Source organism: Phallusia mammillata, chromosome 4 (assembly GCF_965637545.1).
Source record: "Phallusia mammillata chromosome 4, kaPhaMamm4.hap1.1, whole genome shotgun sequence".
Lineage (NCBI taxonomy): Eukaryota > Metazoa > Chordata > Ascidiacea > Phlebobranchia > Ascidiidae > Phallusia > Phallusia mammillata.
In genome coordinates this window covers 23,257,813-23,280,589 of record NC_137255.1, presented here as the reverse complement: position 1 = coordinate 23,280,589, position 22,777 = coordinate 23,257,813, and the positions used below count along the sequence as shown (strand labels likewise).

The 22,777-nt window shown below is 37.1% G+C and overlaps 3 protein-coding genes across 3 annotated transcripts; all 3 read right to left on the bottom strand.

The window, feature by feature from the left end:
* Window positions 1–48: 48 nt before the first annotated feature.
* On the bottom strand, window positions 49–8,564 carry LOC145224546 (methylcrotonoyl-CoA carboxylase beta chain, mitochondrial-like). Its single transcript, XM_080091078.1, has 9 exons — window positions 8,059–8,564; window positions 7,473–7,722; window positions 6,938–7,067; window positions 6,415–6,584; window positions 5,994–6,097; window positions 5,704–5,891; window positions 5,024–5,186; window positions 2,761–2,916; window positions 49–1,059 (listed from the first exon to the last, which is right to left on the bottom strand). The coding sequence occupies exons 1-9, from the start codon at window positions 8,460–8,462 to the stop codon at window positions 903–905; spliced, it is 1,722 nt and encodes a 573-aa protein (XP_079947204.1). The 5' UTR covers window positions 8,463–8,564; the 3' UTR covers window positions 49–902.
* A 419-nt stretch (window positions 8,565–8,983) lies between these two features.
* LOC145224552 (large ribosomal subunit protein mL41-like) lies at window positions 8,984–9,742 on the bottom strand. Its single transcript, XM_080091085.1, has one exon. The coding sequence runs from the start codon at window positions 9,633–9,635 to the stop codon at window positions 9,204–9,206; it is 432 nt and encodes a 143-aa protein (XP_079947211.1). The 5' UTR covers window positions 9,636–9,742; the 3' UTR covers window positions 8,984–9,203.
* Window positions 9,743–11,639: 1,897 nt separating this feature from the next.
* On the bottom strand, window positions 11,640–22,318 carry LOC145224545 (uncharacterized). Its single transcript, XM_080091077.1, has 10 exons — window positions 19,187–22,318; window positions 18,876–18,980; window positions 18,595–18,737; window positions 18,491–18,533; window positions 17,846–18,025; window positions 16,932–17,014; window positions 14,003–14,159; window positions 13,449–13,539; window positions 12,709–13,042; window positions 11,640–11,989 (listed from the first exon to the last, which is right to left on the bottom strand). The coding sequence occupies exons 1-10, from the start codon at window positions 22,187–22,189 to the stop codon at window positions 11,917–11,919; spliced, it is 4,212 nt and encodes a 1,403-aa protein (XP_079947203.1). The 5' UTR covers window positions 22,190–22,318; the 3' UTR covers window positions 11,640–11,916.
* Between the last annotated feature and the right edge of the window lie 459 nt (window positions 22,319–22,777).

Genomic DNA, 22,777 nt, shown 5'->3' with positions numbered 1-22,777 from the left:
TATACTACGATTGTTTCACCGAGCGAAATAAACTCAATTCAGCAAGAATTGCGACAATGCTTCTTTATTTGGATCTTGGATGAATACAACAAGTACAGGTTGCACTTTGGCCTGTTCATCAATCAGACAAAGGTGCCTTGCATGAATTGGCAAACTCCTAAACCCGTCAAATAAAAAAGCTACGTGTTCAATCAATGGTGTAATAAATGTATGTCAGTTAGCGAAATTGGAACTGTGCCTGTAGTTAGCAGTCAGCCTTAGAAATTGTTCTTAGACATGCAAATACTTTTCAATATTTTGTTTTTTTGTTGTTGAGCAGTTAACTGTGCTCGAACTTTTGCTACTGTCAAAGTTTGCCAAAAAGTGTAACTAGTTTGTTCGAAATTTATGCATATTACGAGAGGTAGGAGAAATGATTGGTGACTCGTGGGAGTTTGACTGTGTAATAACTTTCCAGGAAAATTCACGTTCGGCAAATGCGTAATTTTGCAGCTTACCTTCCCTAGCATTTGTGCGATAAGACACGATAAGTTTTCAATATGCGCGCTATCACAGTTAAGTAGACCGTTATATGTATCAGACCGATTTTTGGCCCACAACGAAGCTTAAACTACTGTATAGATTGTACCAAATTACATCCGAAATACAATCTGAAACAGACTATTACGAAATTTTCACCTCTATGACGGCAACCGACATGCATTGACGTAAACGGCATGTCTTAATGCCGAAGTAAGTCTACGTTGATGAACTTGGTATAGCTGACATAAAAGAAAATTACATGTCATAGACATTTGTCAAATCGCCTGTATATATAAATGTTTGTCAAGCTGAAATTCGGGAGACATTTTGGCTTCCCACATGATTAGGTAAAAACAAAGTTTGAAGGAACATTTCTTGGATCACATTCGGAAAACACCAAATCGCGTTTTCGAAATTGGAGCGTTTAGGGCGGCGCTTAAACTTAAACCAATCACAGTTCGGGAATCGGCAGGATCAATCACTCCATCGTCCCACAAACGAGCGCTGGCAAAATATGGGTTTCCCTCAGCTTCGAACCTGAAACAAAATGGTGTTTTTTTCAGCTGTTATTGGAGGTACAACATAAAAAATAACCTTGCCAATTTCTTTTAAAGGCAAACAACAATTTACACACACAATTGTTCAAACACAAGTTGAAAAATTTACTTTACAAAAAATAATTGACTAAGTTTCAACAAAAGTAAACATTCAAAATCGTTTTTTGAATGTGGGAAATAATACACTTTGTAGTATATTTTAAGTTATAGTGTAGAGGTGCGAAAAGAACTGTTTCAGACCAAGCATGGTCATTCAATGTTGACGTTAGGTTCCCCTTACTTAACAACAAAACTGGAAACAGTGCCGCTTGTTCTTCAAAACTGAAAAGTCTTGGGAGAAAGTTGATTTGATCAAACTCGCCATTGATAAGAATTTGCCTTTTGAACAAGGTTTTGCTTATGATGATGGAAAAACGGAGATGCTTGATATCGATTATTCGTGAATTAGCAGTTGCAGAATCGGAGTCGTAGAGAGTCAGAAGTTGTAGGAATCAGTACAATATTACCCTTTACAACAGTGGTTCCCAACCTGGGGTTCTCGGACCCCCAAGAGGTCCCTGAGATGGTTTCAGGGGGTCCGTGGAGCAGAGTTGCAAGCGGGCCCGAAATCTGAGCCCGAATCCGGCCCGAACCCGAAAGTATAAGCCCGAAGCCCGGCCCGAACCCGAAACGTTTTTGAGAAGCCCGTTTAGGCCCGAAATTTTGATTGACAGGCCTATCCACGAAAGCCTTGCAACAAAGGATGAGAAAGAAAAAAGATAAAGACAACAAACACAATGAACAATAGTAGACAATGAGGTAAACAATACGTTTTAGAGTAGGGTGGGCATTAGGTCAAAGCCAGAGAATTGTTACTAAAAAGTGGCGGCAACGGAACTTAAAGTAAGGCCCGTTTTGAGCCCGTTTTCTGACAAATACCTAAGCCCGAACCCGGCCCGAACCCGAACCCGAACCCGGCTCGAAAAGCCCGGCCCGACTTGCAACTCTGCCGTGGAGGCAAACATTTGTAGTAGCATTAACAACAGTACAATATTTTTAAGTTCCCAAACCGTTTTTACAATCCTGTATATAAGTGCAAACTGTTAATCAAACCCTTGGATTAGGAAAACTTGTGATTGTTACCTCCATTGTGACATCACAACACACATTAACAATAAAATTCTTTGTGCTTTGTTTTAAGTATTGTACACTAGAAAATTTTATCTCTTTTAGTGCATTGACTGCTACAATACAGAACTTTATTGAGATTAACGGACTGTGAAGGTTGATTAAAATTCTGCCCCCCAAAACGAAAGTATAATAACGCACAAAACGAAACGGGAAAAGCGGGAAACGAAAAGAAAGATTAAATTACGTAGGGGGTCCGCGGACCGATAAAATTTATAAAAGGGGTCGGTGACTACAAAAAGGTTGGGAACCACTGCTTTACAAGTATACTTGTTGTACAGACGTGTTACTAGACCCCAAGGCATGCTTTGTAAAGATCAAAGCGATTTTTCAACTGAAGTCAATAGCTGCTGTGGATATTTTTTTTCTCTTCGATCCACAATAGCAGCTACAAAGAGTCGAAGTCGGAAAAATATCCCTGAAGTTGGAGTTATCATGTAGTACTACTAGGAGTCGAAGCCTAAACGTATATCCTCCGACCTTACAACCGTGCCAAAAGTCACAGTCAACGTACCTTTTGATAATCGGGTCTTTCAGTTTCTTTTCCTCTTCAGCGGTAAATTCCTTTCCTTCCCTGTTCCGTTGGTCACGTGTTATGGTTGCCAGGACAGTGGCAGCTTGTTCACCCCCCATCACAGATATTCGGGCGTTCGGCCACATGTACAAAAACCTGTACAATACTTTTGATTAGAAAAACAAAATCATCTTGCCATAACCTTGTACACAACACGCTCCATATATTGACTGCAGACCATCAGACAGGGGAACAGATTATCACATATACAGCTATTTAGGTAGCGAGTATATTTTGGAATCAGTTAATCAAAGCAGTGGTTTCCAATATTGATCTTAACGCGCATTAACCAGGATCTGAAGCTGTGACCGGCTAACACTTTTTGACAAAAGGCAAATTAAAAGAGTCTAAAGACGCACACAAGTATTGCAAAGTAACAAACAAGCGAAAGTTTATTATGCAGTTTTCAAAATGGAAAATCAGAAACAAAAACGTGATAAGGAGTAATGTAAAGGCTGTGAATGCGGTTTGGGGGTTTGCGCGCACTACAAATTGTAAACTATAGCGCTGGTTACGAAAGGTTACGATTCCTGAAATCTTATTTATAAGCAGGGAGTCGAACCGCTTGTCATATGGGTTCAGGTTCGGTTCGGGTTCACTTCGTTTTGTTTTTAAGGGTTCGGGTTCGGTTCAGGTTTTTAAAAATGTTCATTTTCGGGTTCGGGTTTTGTTCCGGTTTGGGCAAATTATCCGGTCCAAACCGGTTTGCGGTTTTTGAACCGGTTCAAATTTTCATTCGTTTCGATTTAATTCTACCCATCATCTACTTGGCCTTATCAAACTCCAAAATAATTTTGACCGTGCACTGTTATTTTTGACACGCCCTATAAGTGTTATCTAACGTGTTTTTCAGTGCGCTGTTTTGAAAAAATCACAAAATATAAAACTGACTGAATTGTTTTCTGGTTCAGTTCCGGTTCGGGTCCAACGCCAAACAAAAAATAGGGTTCAACTCCGGTTCGGGTTTTTTGAAAATCGTCATTAGCGGTTCGGGTTCGGTTCGGGTTTAATGAAATTAACCGCTCAAACCGGTTCGCGGGTTCGAGTTCAGTTCCGGTTCGACTCCCTGTTTATAAGGTTCAGCAAGTTTTCCTCGTACAGTACCCTAATTCTGCTTCCCAGTGCTACAATTTTAAACCTGTAGGGAAGTAACGCAGCCAAATGCCACTTTAAATCATAGTCTGTGCTTGTCATTAAATTTTATGCACCACCAAAGCAACGAGTGATTTGAAAAAATATGCGTGGTAAGTCAGTTGTTTCACTATACTTTCACAGCAAGCTGTCATTTTAAATTCTGACGCCCCTTGTGCTATGTGCGTCATCAATGATGCGTTCAACAATAAAAGGTACGTTGTTTTATGTTTGTTAGATTTTTTCTGTCATTTCGGTAGCAGTATACATGTAAAATGATGGTATGTTGTAGCAAGAACCATAAGTTAAAAACTTTATAAATTGTGCTTCCACAACGCATCTCATAAAATATGTTTAGTGATCTCCCGTTACACAACGCATTATAATGATGTCGTATCTCAGTAATTTTTTTCACCGGTGAAAAGTGGCGCCTTTTTTGTGCTTGTACCTTCAAGCTCTTGTAAAATTGTTATATATATGCCCTTAAAATGGCTTGAATTTAACGGTACTTTTAGCATACTACATTTAGTATACACTGAAAATTTACTAGTTTATAAGTAAAGCCAAACAACCATTATTTCAATACAATGTCTTTTAAACCTGGCTGTTGTGCAAGTACCCCTGCCATAGCCTATACTGAATTGTGTTCCACGTTAAACGCCAATACAGCACTCAATACATTAGGCCAATGTCCCAACGTTGTGCAACCTTTTTGACCAGAAAAATGTTTTAGCAAAAATGTGTACAATTTCTTTTATGTATATTTAAATGTGTGTTTTACCTATTGTTACTCTTGTGCTTGTCTTCAAATACTGAAGAAGCCGCATAGAAGAAATATATTTTTCCCCAATTCATAGGGATGGATGACTTAATGATTTAATAAATTGGAATCAATTTCTTTCGTCAATTTAGTTTTCAAAACCCAACTGAACCACAATCTGTTTTTAAGTCAAATCAAACTGCACGGCAAAAGAAACAGTTTATATTCCAAAGAACTCACAACAACAATTTAACGTCTTACTCGAGCCCCGCACAATGGGTGTAACAACAAAACTACTCGAGCGCAACATACCTGGGGCTGTAAGCACGTCCGCACATTCCGTAGTTTCCTGCTCCGTATGAACCACCGATGATCATCGTAATTTTCGGAACTTTGGCACAAGCAACTGCTGTAACCATCTTCGCTCCGTCTTTTGCTATCCCTCCTGCCTCTGCTTCGCGGCCCACCATAAAACCTGAGTGAAAAACAACACGAATCTATCTGTACCATGAGATTGTTCCGAGAATGTTGCTTTTAAGCAGCGGTTTTCAAACTAAAGCAACTTTGCGGGGACCTCTTGGGTCCGTGAGACAATTTTGCAGGGACCACCAAGAGTTTAGGTCTTTGCACAAGCATATCGTTGATTTTGGATGGTGTAACTAAATACTTGTAAATCGCAAGTTGAAGATAAACAGTCTCTATTTGATGACCAATGCCATTTATTTCATGGCAAATAACGAAGAATGAAATTGTTCGCGTACAATCCTAATGGGTTTTTTGAATTGTTTGTGATATCATAAACCGCTTTCGTTTTGCTACATATACCTTGTGATTTAGGGACCGCGAATCAACCAATGGTAATTTTAACATGTTATGGGGTAAAATAAAAACAGCCAGTTGAGAAAAATAGTAAATATGTGTGAGAAAACGTGAATCGTTATTCTTTCTAAAGCAATGGCAATCAAGACCTTTGGCCCTGCGCAGGCATTTACCTGTGATATTCTGCAAGAAAAGAAGAGGTATCTTTCTCTGGCAGCAAAGCTCAATGAAGTGCGTCCCTTTCAATGCGGATTCAGAGAATAGAACTCCGTTATTTCCGATTATTCCTACAGGCATACCGAAAATCCGTGCAAATCCACAAATCAACGTATCTCCGTACATTTTCTTAAACTCGTCAAACCTAAAATTCGTTATTGGTTTTATCAGCGTGGAAATGCACTGTTTAAAGCGTTGTGCTTATAGTTTGTTGTGTAAAACAATAATTTTTAAGCACTAAACCCACCGACTACCGTCCACGATCCTGGCTATAACCTCACGAACGTCAAACACACGAAGCAGATTTGTACCGACTATCCCGTACAGCTCTTTACTGTCATATAGCGGATCCTGAAAGAAAAGTTGTTTCAGTTGTAAAATTACACTGTTTTTGCATGTGAACAACCACCTCTACGCAATGTATCAGCTTTTCTTCAAATAACTAAACAAGTTAAAACATGTGCTCCATTAAAAACTGACGAGGAACTTTAGTAAAAAATAACAGGTTGTTAGATGCAGTGTGACAGTGAAACAATAGATATAATTTTGGACTATGCAGGCTACTCACAATGAGGTGGCATTGATTATCATTGTGTCAAACAGGCCTTTCTTTTCTAGAGGCAGATCAGTTCACTGCCATATTTCAAAAGTTTACAAACTTCATTCACCTGAACATCATCCAAACATACATCCACTTCTTTTTTTATGTTTAGGTTTTCCACAACTGTTCTTGCAAGATGGAGTGCGTGGGTGTCGTCTTGTGCATAATGATCTGTCACACCTGAACGACTACAGTGGAGATCTGCACCACCAAGGTCTTCCGCTGACACAATTTCACCTGTCAAAAGTGAAGTACCATTAGCAATAAATTCTTTTATTTAAATGACAACCATTTGATTAACAGTATGGCAACTTTTTATTGCAAGTCTCAGTCATGATTAATTGCAATACGTTTTAACACACAAGAAAACAACAACCCTTTCTTTAAAATGGCACCAACTTAATTGACAGTTTGGCGACCTTTTATCACATGTCTTTTTATTAATTGCAAAAGCCTTGGTACAACAATATAAATCTGTATTTAGTGTTTTAATTGATACAAATTTCACTGATGTCTTGGTACGACATATGTATACATATTTACTTGTGTCTGGGATAGAAAAAAAGCCTGCAAAACTATTAAATGCTTACCAGTAGCAGCCTGAACAAGAGGAGGTCCTCCCAGAAAAATTGTCCCTTGTCTTTTCACAATAATGCTCTCATCAGACATAGCTGGAACATAAGCACCTCCTGCTGTACATGATCCCATCACCACTGCAATCTACACAATGTCGAACAAGTTAGAAGGGTCAACCCAGTTGGTTTTCAATTAAACTGATCAATAAACAAAAACACATAATTTAGTTGTTCCACACAAATATATTTATATTTAACGCTCTTTTTTATTAAAAAATGTTTTTTTGTTGACCATGAGTTAAACAATGAGTCAAACAGGGTAAAATGACAGTAAACTATTGTAGACAATCAAATAACCATTTATTGTTTGTGTTAATGTGAATAAATTCAAAGCAACCTTTGTTAATCAAAGCATACAAAAGTAATTGCACACAAAATGACATGAAAGCTAAAAACAATGTTCACTTCAGACACGAAAACGCAAAAATAATGCATTTTTGTTTTGTCATTTGTAGCCAATTATTTATAAAAAATATAGATTTAGACAAACCTGTGAAAGTCCAGCCGCTGACATGGTAGCTTGGTTGTAGAAAATTCTTCCAAAGTGATCACGATCAGGAAAAACTTCTGCTTGTCGAGGAAGATTGGCCCCTCCAGAATCAACAAGGTAAACAGTTGGAAGGTTGTTCTCTCTTGCAATGTCCTGTGCTCGAAGATGTTTTGTGACTGTAATTGGATAATATGAGCCTCCTTTCACAGTTGCGTCGTTGGCTACAATCATGCATTCTTTTCCAGCAATTCTGTGTTTAAAAGATGTTGTTATTAAATTTATGATGGACATATGTACATATATATATATATATATATATATATCTTTTAAGGTTCAAACGGTGCTTACAATCTTTAGCAAGCACAAACAGTTACATGCTTTTTGTTGTTTTTGTTTGTTGTTTAAAGATATCACAAGACAACATACAATATTACACAAAAACAAATATAGTAATATAAGTATCTCTATACAATAAAATGTTTGTTTGGGCTCAAGTAAAGACATAATACACTTTCTGGCATAACAAAATTATGTGGGACACCACACACACAAAAAAAAACAAATTTAACACACCAAAAACACACACCTTCCAATTCCACTGATAATTCCACCAGCTGGAACTTCTTCATCCCCATACAACCGATACCCTGCAAGCTGAGAAAACTCAAGAAAAGCAGTACCCGGATCAATCAATTTTTGTATCCTATCCCTTGGCAGCAGTTTGCCTTTCGAAGTATGTCGCTTTCTTGCTCGATCATCACCACCCATAGAAATCTTAGAAACTTTGGTTTTGAGCTCCGTCACCAATTCCAACATTTTGTCATAGTTTTCTTGGTAGACATCAGAGCGAGAGTTAGCTTCTGAACCAATTGGCACCACTCTCTCCCGGCCCATTGCACTGTATGCACACATTTTGATGATGCCATTTGAAGTCCTGAGGTAGTTGGACAGACAAGTGGAAAAGCCCTTGTATGACCTAAGAGCAGCCATTTTTTCGTGTGTGCGTAAAATAATTTAAAAATACATCTAAAAAAGACACAGTGAACATAAAACAATACAAAACAAGATTCAAAATGATAATTTGCTAGATTGTGTTGTTGTTTTGTCAACTTTAAGCTGCAAAACAGATTCAAGCTTTTTGAAACGAGATTTAATGTCATCCATACTCGCAATAAGTACATGAACATCGTCCTGTAGCACTAAACCTTGTATATCATTTATTAAAGCTTTTAGTTGGCTAACAACCCTTCTTTGGTGTTTATGTGAGATGGTTTCTGTTTCATGCATGTTCAAAGCACACTGGCATATTCCATAATAAACACCAAGTTCCTGAGCTAATTCCGATCCTTTGGATTTTCCTAAGGAGGTTCCTTCTACAAAGCCCATTTTTTCGCCCTCTTGGAATCCTTTGTTATATCCTTCTTCACATGCCTTGTTCTCAATCATAACAATGGAATCAAATGGATCATCATTTTCACAATTACTCATTTTTAGTAATATTCCTAAACACCCTGAAAAAAATACAACAAGATAATGTAGGTTCTGGTTTGATTGTAGTGACAAACAGAGAACAGTAAAAATAAAACACCATTTGTCTTGTAATGTATGTTTTCCAAACAACACTAAGGTTTTTTGCAACATTCAAATATCACAAAAACCAATTGGTATTCTTATTCGGTTTTAGTATTAATTCAAGCATATGTGGCAAAATTCAAAACACAATGCATTTCATCAATCATCTTTTGATTTGTTAGAGATATTTTTTTGAAAAAAAGAAGAGCGAGTTTTTTCTTCATTGTCACTGTCACTGGGAACATTTTCCAAAGTCAGATTCTTTTCCTTAGCCTCAATTTCGGGTGCGTAAAACATATTAAAAAAATCCCTCGCCTCCAGAGGTGGTTCATGCACTTTTTCAGCTCTGTAGGTCACATAGGGTTTCAATTTGAAGTCTTTTAAATCTGGGACCATAATAATGGGAACTTTGCTTCGGACTGGAACAGTTTGTCCATTCACTGTCTCCTCTTCGTCAAGTTCACCGAGTGAAAGCGACCACAGGGTAACTGGTTTTTGTCTCCCACGATTTCTGCCCTCCATCGGGCGACGGAAAGAACTTTTCGGAAACCGACGACGCAACAGCACTTGCAGGGAACTTGTAAGACGCATAATGTTGTTGACCTGTACAACCAAATTTCATGCCACAATTAAAAAAAAACACTAATTTTTCACTCAAATTTTAGATTCAATACTTTAACAACAAAACCAAAGCTTATATTCCTTACTACAGTTTTAGCATACGTTTTTATGTTTAAATAAACTAGTTAATGCTATTAATGGTCACAGCTTTTCACAGAAAAGCCAAACTCAAATGCTTAACTGAACTAAAGCAACATTGCAAGTTTGCAATCGTGTAAAAACAAAACATGTTTGTCAGTTTTCGTTGTAGCGAATCCCGAATGGATTTTTTCTGGCATGGAAATCTTATTATTATCTCTGGCACAAAATTACGAAAAAAAAGAACGAAAAATACTGTAAACATAAAAAATAAAATACTGTTACAAATTACGCTCTTTGAAATAGTTGTAGGCGCGATGTCATTAGTTTTCCGATTGTGTGTCATTAGAGCAGTGTTTTGTGCTATTTAGTGCAGTGCGAGGAGTCAAACCGCTTATCACGTGTTCAGTATTCGACCATGGTATTACTAACAGTTATACTATGATTCGACCTCGGGTTTTGTTTTGAGTCGTTAAACTACCTGGTCCATACCGTTTTAAAAACCGACGTAGGAACCCCTCGTGTATAATTTTATTTATTTTATTTCTATTTGCTGCATTGCCTTCAAAACAGTGCACCACTTTACAGTTTGTCACGCCCAAATGGCTCAGCAGCCTAGGCTGCGCTGGAGTCAAAAATGGTTGTATACATTATTTGCATTAAAAGGCATATCTACACAACACTTAATGCAGGGGCGGGCAACATACGGCCCGCGGGCCGGATCCGGCCCGCAGACAGTTTCAGGTCTTGCATGATAATGTGGCCCGCGTCCACAGTCTGCCTCAATCCCCTACTACTTGCTTACTACGTCAAATTATAGTTGTAACGGACAGTAACGCTCCCCAATAGCAAAAACTTTCCCGCCGTTGTTACCATTGCACCATACGTCCATTGTTACGACATAACTGCCAACCTTGTGTGTGGCCTGCTTTTACGGTTTCCTTTGTTTCCACACATGTAGCCTAGTTAGTGTTTCAGCAGTATCTAGGTCTGTGGTGTATGCATTAAATTTGCTGTGGTGAACAATTTCATGTTATATCAGTTAGATTGTTTGGACTGTATTGTAATTGTGACGTTCTTGATTGTATTTGGTTTAGGTCAGGGGTCGCCAACCTTTACTACTCAAAGAGCCACTCGGACCAGTTTCACGTGGTAAAAAAAACACTGGGAGCCACAAAGTCGTTTTAAAATGAAATGCAAAACGTTTTTAGTCTTATGACATTCGACTTTTTGTTGTTGTTTAGCTAGTGTTTCATTGCATATTAGACACACTGGTATACTATTCTCGTCAGCAGAGAAAACAACTTTACGTAGCGTTGCATATTCTGTTTTTGCAGATTTGTATTCCTTTGTTAACGCGTTTGTTACGTAACAATTAACAAACAGCTATTGTTACGCGTGCACACACACTGCGAACAAAAACAGTATTGTCTCATATTGCGTATTAACCTGCGTGCCGCCAGTTTGCCTCTTTCAGACTTCACGTTTGATGGTATGGAGATGGGGTTGCAGGTAACTACAACAAGCGAGTACAGTCATGTTACTGCACTTCAATTTTCGTGTTCGACTTTTGTGTTCGGCATAATCGTCACATAATTTTTATTCAAATGTACAACATTTGGTAAATTCAAAAACTGAGCCGCATCAAAGGGATCAAAGAGCCGCATGCGGCTCCGGAGCCGCGGGTTGGCGACCCCTGGTTTAGGTGGTCAAAAATCCGTTTTAAATCACTGAACAATAAATAAAGTTCATCTGAAACTGACTCTCGTATTCTGCCAGTCAAGAGACTGTACGGTAGAATTGGCAAGAATCCGGCCCACCAAGTACTACACTTTCCCATATCAGGCCCGCCGACTGGAGAAGTTGCCCGCCCCTGACTTAATGTATAGTGACCTAAAAAATGCTCACTTTTTTATAGCGTTATAGGTACAAAAAGCACTCAACAATAAACAAACACATCGACAATCGTCTCAATCGTTGTCATGCAAAGTTTCTCTGACGAAGAGAGTTACAGTAAATGCAAAAATAGCTGTCCCACTATTGATAAAAATACACAGATAATGCAAAACTACTTAAATCTTACATCAGAAATTGATCTTCCTTCCACAGAAAAACAGTTTTGATTGAAGAGATGTATGATAAAAACGTTACATACGAAAAATAAGTTAAAGTACTAAGAGTTAAAGGTGCAGAGTTTGGAAAGTAGCAAAGGATCTTCGTTGAAGTTTTGTGCTTCGACGGCGCCCCTAAAAGAAAAAACACAAGTGGTAAGATACGTTGCGATATTCAAAACGCTCGATTAACTGAGCAAATCTTCTAAATACTTTTCATCAAAATTTGCCTGAACGAAAAATAACTTGTAGCTATGTTGGACAATGCTTGTAAACAAAAGTAGACAACAAAACATCTGAAAGTAGTTCAAGTACGAACAATAGTTCCAGAAAAATAGCAATCAACCTGAATGTCACTGATCAATGATGATGACGATTCATGCTACTTTAAAGCCATGTTGTTAAATTAAACATATGTTATGTGTAAGTTTGATCAGTACTGGGTAAAACACCAGTATTGCAAAGTACGCTTGTTGCAACTTAATTCCATGTACACAAAAAATCGATTACAGTGGACTTTAAAACACGTTGGTCATAAAATTCCAAAACTCGTCTAAAGACTAATAGGAGTAATACAGAAGTCACATAGGCTTCATGATTTAATGGACCAACACAGCATTACATGACAAAGTTACGAAAAACGTTGAAACAAGTAATAATGCCATATCTTTAAAATAATTGTGCAATACTCAGAAATTATTATCATTTTGCCTCCTTTAACCTAAAACAAGCTTTTATATGGAAATATTGCCTTCTGCAGATAACCTAGTGTTTGTAACATCACAATTCCTTGTACCCAAATAAGAAGAACACTGCAAAACAAGGTTTTCTGTTCGTTTTATAAATATACTTACAATTCATGCCGGCGCATGTGATATTCCATCTCATACGTAGATGAAAGTTCAGTTCCGCAATATTTACACTTAAACCGCGATATTTCTTCAGCAGTTTTACCGTTGTTGCGGATTCCTGTCGTCCCACGTGTCGCTATGCGTTCTGGTTCCACGGTGGGGATTTCCATGATGTCATCGGACGTCTCAAGTCTTCTCACGCTAGACGTTTCTGAAAAGAAATCGATCTCTGTGATCTGGACATCGTCCTTTCTTCGTTTGCTGGGTCGTTCGGTTGATATAATTGGAAGCGAGGGTTGGGGTTCGAAATCAAGGCGTCGGGTATGACGGGAAAGGCCTGTAAAGAGGTTTAAAAAGTAATAAGATTGAACTCAATTTTGTTTTACAAACTACAATGCATCACAAGGTGGTAAATAACTAATCATCAAACCAGATGTAGAAACAACCAACTCATGATCTTTGAAGAGTGTTAATTTTGAAAAAGTGTGGGGTCTTTTTGCAAGAAAATGTTTGCCAAATTTAGTAGGTGGTAAATATCTTATTAACTTAACAAACAAGAAATGATCAAGTCTATTAAATACGGCTACTTCTTTACACAAAAATTTTTTTGCAAGGGCCCACGAAAACCGTTGAAAGACGCAAACATAGGCCTACATACAGAAACTTCAAAATATCACTACGATAAACTGTTTTGTTTGATAAAATGATGCAATTTTATATTTGTATATTTTTCAATAACAAACCATTGGACTTTTTCAACTTTGACAAACGTTCCCTTTCATCTTTCGAAATGTTGACAGAGAAGTCGATCGCAAGATGATGATTTTTCTCCATCTGCGCAGCAAACAAACAGTGTTGTTCAAAAACGGTTCTAGGCTGACCATATTCAGAACTTAAACTCGTTCAAAACTAACACTAATTGACGTTTATTGTAATAAAAGATTAAACAAGAAGTTCAAAAACACACTGTTAAATACAAAGAAAAAAAAGCCCATGCCGATTTGCACCCACGTGGTAATTTTTCTGAAATGTTGGAATTTACATCATAAGTTATTGTTTGTTGCAACACAAAGTAAAAAATGGGTTGTTTTCACAAACACGTTCAAGAAATGAGATACAAAATGTAAACACTTAAGTTGGTTTGATCTTCTTCATTTTGGCAAAAACAATGAGATATATAATCAATGACAAAACAATATCAAATTAAAATATCTAGAAATGACTTAAAAGACGCTGGCGTGTTTATTTGTTAAAAAAAGAAAAAAAGGAGTTTTCACTATTATTTGTTTAAAGCAACCTTGTGATAGTCGACCAAATGCTTGCGTATTTCTTTAAATTCTTCAGATGAAAAGCTGCACAACTGGCAACTGAACCCGGAAAATGTGGAGTGGCACGCCCTCAAGTGGATCATCATCCTTGATCGATCAATGCTGACGTAATTGCAATATTTGCACCTATGATGAGAACGAGATGATTTCGACAATTTTCGTTTGCGACGGACAGATTGACTCTTCGACATTTTAAAAGTTTTCGTATTTGTTTTTTGTTTTGTTTTTTAAGTCGTATTCATTTAACCTGAATAAACAAAGCATAATAGAAAACTTGAAGAGTGATTAAAAAAAATAAAAACAACATAATGTTTTTTGCGTCCAATATACATATGTCAAACAATGCTACTTTATTTAATCACAAGTAACAAATCACTGTTCGCGCATAATCAGTCATGTTTGTGATGTAACCAACTGCTCCATATTTTTTAATATACATTCCGCATTAACGATGTGATCAACTTCAGTTTAAACAACTATGTTCTTGCATCATGATCAAGTTAATCTGAAGAATTTTTTTTAGAAAATTTACCCTTTTCTTTATCAGTTACCCTTTTTTTCCAAAAACAGTTTAAACGGAGAGTCGCCCTAGAAAGATGTTGATTTAGGCAGTTGCCATTAAATGCATTGTTTACATGTTGGCAATGATTGACAGACTTTTAGCATAAAGTGCCTTTCAACTGACTGGCTTTTCTCAACTCTCAAGAGTTATCCAATTCACGAAAACAAAACTAACCAACCGATTTGAAACAAAAACTAACAATCGTCCAATTGTTTGTTAATAGAGGACGTTTCTACGACGAACTAAGACTTTCGTTTCTACGATATGCTACATAATAAATCCAAATCTGGTAAAGTACTAAGCGGAAAAAGGTGTTTTAGAGTTCGTATTTCGCACGAACGCAGCAACAAGTTTTGGGTAAGCATTCCAAAACACTTCCCCTTATAAGAGAGAAAAGGTTTGTTTCAGACAATTTTTTTATTACTAATTGGCTAAATGCAATCAACATGATTAGACTGCGGGCCGCACCCTTACAAGTTAAAATTAGTTTGCTGCGTACTTAACACGCTTCGTGGAGTTAACAGCAGCCAGTAGAACTTGTAAGTGATTCTGATCACCGGCCGCATTGATCTGCTCACAAACAACAAAGAACTGATATCGCTCGCTAACACTTCACGGAGTCCTCGCGAACCGCACCAACTGTCTATGACGGGCTGTATTTGCAGGTTGCACAGTTCAGAGTTCAATGTCTGGCTAAGAATTTTAACTGTTTTCATCCTCAAACCATTTGTTAAATTTTGCACTAAAGCGGATGCTTTATTCAACAGCAGTTTGATAATAGAAGACCGCATAAAATATTCATAAAACGCTTACTTATATTTTCTCTCAAGATGTAGTACCACATTTTGGTGAAAACTTACACAAATTTCAGAACCTTAGTGTTACAGGTTAACTCGTTAATATGCTTCAATTTCTTCTGTACCTAACACTCTTAAAACGATCTATAGAGTAGCGCTTCCAGCGTAAGGCGACGGTTAACAACAAGCGTGAAACAAACACCGGTACACAGACAGGATAAACCCAGTTAGGATATTTGAGACGGCGGACCGTATTGTGAGCCACGACTTACAGACAATAAAAGCAACCTATTTTTTAACAATTCAAGATGCTGTAACAATCGCGGGATCGGAAATCAGCTAGTTTTAACAATTTTAAACAGAACAGCAAAACTGAAACAACGAATGAATAAGAAACGTTAAATGAATTTAGAGGTTAAAGTGTGCAAAACAAATTCTTATCGAACTAAAACGTGGTAAAATATCATACATTTTAGTGTTTAACAATATCTAAAACAACGACATTGTTTCAATCTGTTTCCTGGCCACTTAATAAACATCTCACAAATATCTATCCCTAACAATTATGTTTGGACGAAATTCAGCTAAACCAACTATGCCTAAATAAATACAACAACCATACGGCAGACAAACGTTTAAATCATACTCTGCCCTGTCAATATACCCAAAATTGCACATATGCTTGTCATTAACATCAGAACACATTTCCTGTCCGTGTCATTGGAACGACAGCACAAAAAAAACGGTTTTAGGTGACACCTCATAGTCTCAGGTTACAGCAGTTTCATCAAGCTTGCAGAAAATTATATTGCTAAACCAAAACTGCGTATTTTCCCAGTGTCGCAGAGTAGTTATTGAAACCAGTCATAACTGATCGCTTCCCCGTCTCGAGTTTCATAAGCTCCGATTCAAACAGCTTCAGTGAATCGTATCAGCTTGGTCGAAAAACCCCACCGGGGCTGACTAATAAGGGACCACCTGACATTAGAGAATGTCGGGAAAAAACTTTAGGGGAATCCCCAAGAAAAGTTTTGTCCGTTGCGAACTGCTTGACAAACGACGGGCTAACGCAGTTTTTGAAGCATTTTAGGTGCTGCTTTCGCTATTTGGTAGTTTTTTTGCTAAAACTATTTTTGTCACACCATAACCGTTCATGGACAATAAAATTGTTCATTAATAAAAAAAAATTAAGTTAAAATATATTTTTCCATGTTTTGAGGAAGTCGCCTACTCTATTTACGAACAAATTTACGCAAACTCAACGGTGAAAAAAAATGGTCGAACGTATTCCAAAGGTAACTAAATTCATAAAGGATGCAGTTACGCGCCGATTACGTCAGAAAGATTTTTAAATTATGTTAGGTTAAGACGAAATAAGGCGTGTCTTGTCGAGTCGAATTCCTTGGTATTAAGACCAAAACCGTAAGGCGGATGTGGAATAACAACTTATAGATCAAACCACAACATACAAGTTACAGAAGGAATCGAAACTTTTATTTTATTGTTAACTTTTGAAGGTATGTAACAAGATTTGCTTACAGTATTCGACCGTCTTCTAACAGATGAAACCCGTCAATCAGTTTCGCATCTGGTGAGACTTTAGGATAGAGTTTCAGTTGATCCTGCAAAGAGGAAGTTGGCATGCAGTCATCAAACACCGGACATTGCCAAATGTGCCAATACAGGGAATTTGTGGGGCTTTATTGCAGTTGACAGTGGTGTATTTTGAAAGGGCACCGAAGAGGGAAAATTGTACTGGTATTAGACATTTTTTTTATCCCTGTTCGAACACTGGTCATTTCAAGGTGGGCCCCTTATTTAAATCAAAGCTACAAAATTAAGGTCATGCACGCCATTTAGCAGCAATATTTTTTCAGTGTTTTCAGTTGGCAACACCAAAAATCCATTAGTAATTGTCTATTCAATCTTAATCATTTAGTAAGACTCTTATGGCCCCTTAAGACTCCTATGGGGTCAGACTCGTCGCAATTCAACCCGACCAGGTTTTGAAGACTTAAAAAAAACATAAATGAAGTTGTTTTAAAAAATGTAACAGACATCTTTAAGTGTCATCATATGTGCTAAGCACAATAAAATGTTACAAAGCAATATATTCGTATCCAATGAATGGCAAAACGCATTCACGCGGAAGTTTAACGAGTAAGACCAAACTCCAAATTATACAATCAGCAGATTGCAAGCTTGTTGCAAACTTATTACCCGGTGTGGCTCTACGTTTAGTAAAATTTCAACCTGGACGAAAAAATCCAAAGTGAATTCCGTAGCTGCTTTTACGAGTATGAATTAGGTACGGTCGCAAAAGTAAGAGCAGTAAATGTGACTTGGGTATCAACGATAAGAGCAGATCAGATATTATCCGGGTTTGTGAACGACGTCTCTCTATATAACCTGGCCTGTTCTTACGGTGGAAAATACGAAGAACGTATTCATACCTTAACACGTGGCGAATGGTGTTTGGTGCTTTTCCTCGCTTTACGGGATACAGGTGGAGGCAAATACTGTTCGGATTCATCTTCTTCGTTCAAGTCCGTTTCAAGGTTGGTTTCTTCCATCATGTGGTCGTCACCCAAACCAGTTACACCCATTTCATCAGTGTCACTTATTTCAGGGGTCTGAAACCCCGAACGACCAAAGTTGTGAATTATTTGGATTTAGAAATGGCTTTAGTTTATGGGTAAGGTTGCAATGTATGTAAAAAACTATTTATTGGACTTTTTACATGATTTTTTTCTATTTTTGAAATTTAATAGTTACTCTAAACCAGTGATTCCCAAACTGAGGCTGCAACCCCAACTGTAGCATCAATAACAAAAGACATTTTGTTTGTGATGTTATAAATTGTTGGTACACCCGAACCCACTTCAGGCTAAATAAAAATGATTGACTGTACTATTTGATTTTTTGACTGCACATTTCCAAACTGGCAAAGTAATTTTGAACTAAACATACAAAAATAGTGATATATTAATGCATATTTTTCAGAAGTATTTGGGTCATGTCAAAAAAGGTTTGAGAACCACTGCTGTAAACAATGCTACGCTTAACCTTATTATGTAGGCAAAAAGTTAACTGTTTACCTCCAATCGCATGGCAACGGTCCTGGTTTTTTCAGTTTTTGATCTAAAAACAGCAGGGTGAAAGGGTGGAATATTTTTAACAATATTAAAAGAAAATTCCATACCTCAAACCATTAATTTTTTTGTTTTTGAAAATCATTCGCAGTTCCTTCATTCTTGCAGAGATAAAGCGATAATGAATTTTTACATGAGCACTGTGCCTCGGCCGTGTTTTGCATATAAAGTCGCACCACTTGCACCTAAAGAGCTGGATCCATGGGTAAAAACAAATATTTGATGGGAAATTATGTGTGAAAAAACTTGGTTGCAAAAACACTGTACGCATGTTATAAAATCATTTTTAATGTAAACAAATAACAAACTTGTTTTGTGGTTAGGCACTTGCCTGTTTGCTTGGATGAACTTTAATGGTATGTTTGCGCAGCAGAATATAATTGTGATGCTGGGAGTTGCAGTATAGACATTTCCAATGTTTGTCCACTTTTACACTCTGTATAACATAAAATCACCCAATGATTATTAAATAAAAAAAGTTTTAAAATGCAGCAAAGATGTGATATAATTTGCTTAAAACAATTTACATCCTATGCATGTGTAAAAAAAATCCAAAACCATCATTAAATATTGTATTAATATAAAGTTCCAAGAGATACATAATATTTTAGACAGTCTCTTTAATTTCACACTATGCCAAACCTTTGGATGAGAGTAATCTTTTGCAATGCCCTTCTTTTTTAAGTGAACCTGAGACTTATAAGAACCCACTGCAATAGGACCACTTTTTGAACCAAAAGAATCTTGATTTTTCAAGCCATCTTCTTGAATATTATGATGTTTTTTAAGGTGTTTAATAAAAATTTTGTTGCATATGAATGCCTTATCACATTTGGGGCAGTAGAATGGGGGGTTGGTACGGTGGTATTCGGCTACGTGTCGTTTATAAACAAGCGGACTGCGTTTTTTTATGTTGCGATTTGTACAACTGTGGGAGACCTCCCGATTTTCATCAGTTTTGCATTCAATTTTAGGAACAGGTCTGTTTTTGTGCTTTTTGCGTGTATGCATCAGTAGAATGACTTGACAAACAAAAGATTTTTTGCAGTATGGGCAGTCATATGGGTTCAAGGTGTTATGTCGCATCCGCACATGTTTTTCAAAAACAGAGGGTCCTTTGGTCATCCACTTCACATGAGAACAAGATGAAACTGTAATTCGAACAACACTCTTCGCATCATCTTCTTCTTCAGTTTCCATTTCATTTGTGTTCAGTATAACCGGAGTTGAATCGATGTACCTTTGATGGACTTGTTTGATATGAATTCTCATTGAAATTGTGTTCATAGTGCTCCAGTCACAACGCTTGCACACATAGTGGTTTTTCACCAACCGCACAAATTCTCCCATTTTCAGGTCCAATGTAGCACTTGTGTCTGCATCACCATCTTCCGATGCATCTTCAGTAGAACTGCTTTTCTTCACAGAATCATCTTCAAAATCATCAGCTGGCTTTACAAAAAATCTATCAGGAATGTCTTCAAGGGCAAATGAGTCATTGGTCCATTCTGTATGCATTCGTGTATAGTGATGACGCATAAATCGTTTGCCTTTGAAAACACGGCGACATTTGGAGCAACAGAATGCCACAACATAGTTTTTTTCATACAAGCTGTTATAATCACTTTCATGTTCTTGAAGGTCTTGTGCAAGATCTGATAGTTTTGCAAAAACTTTTTTGCAAAAATTGCATTTATATGAATTATCTGGCAGTTTTGAAAAGTTGATTACAGCTTTAGTATGTTCTGTGCCAATGTGCTTTATCAGATCATTTGTATCATCATAGTTCTTGGTGCATTTAAAACACCAATTTGTGACAGAGGACTGTATAAGCTTGTCAAAATCTGTTTTAGCTGAAACTTTGTCATTGTGCATCGCTTGATAATGGTTGAACATGGTCTGAAAAAAACAAGCACTAAAACCACAGTAAGTGCATTTGAAGAGTTCTCTATGTAGACTGATATAAGGTTTCTTTTCATTTTGCTTCTCAGCAGCTTCATTTTCAATGACACCTATCGCTCTTTTGGAAAAAGTTCGCCTTGGATGATTATTGTAATGGGTGACAACAGTGTTAAAAACAGTGCTATGGTAATTGCAAACCATACACACATACAGTGGTTCATGAATCAAACTTGTACATTCAGAGTTAATCCAACCATTAACCCAATCTTTTCTGATTTCTTTCCTAGGAATTTCAACCAAAACCACATTTTGTTTGAATTCATCAACTATGCGATTTTCTACAAAGTCTGGATAGTTTCGTACATGGCTGCTTCGGTAATGGTTTAAAAGAAAGCTGATTTTTGGAGTTCTAAAATTACACTTGTCACATTTTAACAAGCACTCTGATTTAACTAATGGTGATTTAGCTGCTTGTATTGTTGGACTTGTCTTTTCTGGTGTACATGACTTTTCTGGTGTATGTGTAGTTTGATCCATTGCATTTTCATCAGCAAGTTCAACTGGTGTGTTTCCGTCCCAAGAATCATCTGAATCAGATAAGTACTTGGAAGCTTCAGTCACAAGGAATGCATGAGAATCCACAAAATGCTTGTGCAGCATTCGATAACTCTCTGATCTATATGTACATTTCTCACAGTGGAACAGTTTTGAAAGCTTGTCTCGACAAGGGCCACATGTTGAATGCACTTCATCATAATGCTTTTCCAACAAACTGGGGTACAGGAAGGTTTCAGAGCAGCGCATGCACTTGATATAGTGGGACTGTGCAGCCTCAATTATACTGCTGTAACTTACACAGTTCTCAGTCTGGGTGCATGAAAAGTAAGGCTTAAACTGTCCAACAACATTTTTGATTTGTGTGGTATGCTGTAATGAATTCAAATAAGACTGATAATACCCATGTGCTTTAGGGTGATTGACCGGCAAGTATCGGATAATATTTTTGTGATCATGATTAGTATGTCTGGAGGTTGCATGTATTTTAAAACCTCTGAAGCTCATTGTAATAAATTTACACATGCTGCACCGGTACATGTAGGTTAATTCTCCAGTTGGTTTCCGTAGGTCTTTGGTGACTTTGCCATTCACAATCAGATAAGCTTCCCTTGCCACTTTCTTGTGAAACTTTGAAAAATGACTGTAAAACCGTTTGTACATGGATGTTTTAAATACACACTCACTGCAGTGGTATTTGCCATTTCTTTTCAACATGACATAGTGAGTAAAACTGAACCTTCGTCGAGGAATACCATGTACATTGTCATCGACAAACTCATCTTCAACCTGATTGAAGTCAGATATAAGGTCATCAGTGTCTGGTGGAAATTCAGCATTATTTTCTGGTCTATCTTCTTCTTCAGTTTCTGACATGGCACTCTCGTCATTCAGATACTCTGTACCGGAATCAGAAATATCATCGCCATTATCATAATTCAGTGACATTGGCTGGTCTAACCCATCCTCTACAGGTGAGCTTGGTTTCAAAGTTTGCTCTTCAGGGGATGTATCTGGCTTTTCAAAGTCTGCCAACTTCTGACTGGCTTTTAAAATTAATTGGTGAATATCTTCGAACATAGGTATTGATGGCTGTTCTTCAGTATTCATGTACATTTCTTCAAACCCATTTTCAGAATACAGTCTCTCAAATATTCCTTTCGAATGGTTATGACTAATCCCATTCATGTTGAATAGTTTTGACCAGAACAAGTGTCAGCATAAAATTACCAGTCTGTTGTACAACCAGGCATGCTTATAATATTTGTATCAAAAATATATGCCATTGAACACATTAAAAACTAAAAACAAATTATTTAAAGAAATAAAAAGCACATTTATTAAGCATATACATATGGAACAATATATATATATATATATATATATATATATATATTGTTCTTGAAGTCTGTACAAAGTAAACTTTTTTAACCTGTTATAGCTGCACAGCTAATATAATGTTGGAGCTAGCATTCTTTCACTGTCAGCATAGTTTTTAAACATGGCATGTAAATCAACAGTGTGGCTGATATGATTAACATATTCTTCCTTCAGCCTTATAAGTTTGTAAAATCAAAACCTGCGTCTTTAAACTTAACTCACCTCTGAGTTTTTTTCGAGTTGAATAAATGTCCTGTGACCAAACAAGTCGTTTAACATTGTTGTGTTTGTAAATGATTGAGCTATTCACGTGCAGTACATAACCATAAACAAAAAAATTACTGATACACTGGTAAAAGAACTAAACTAAATATTTAAACCACCAACCTCATGCAC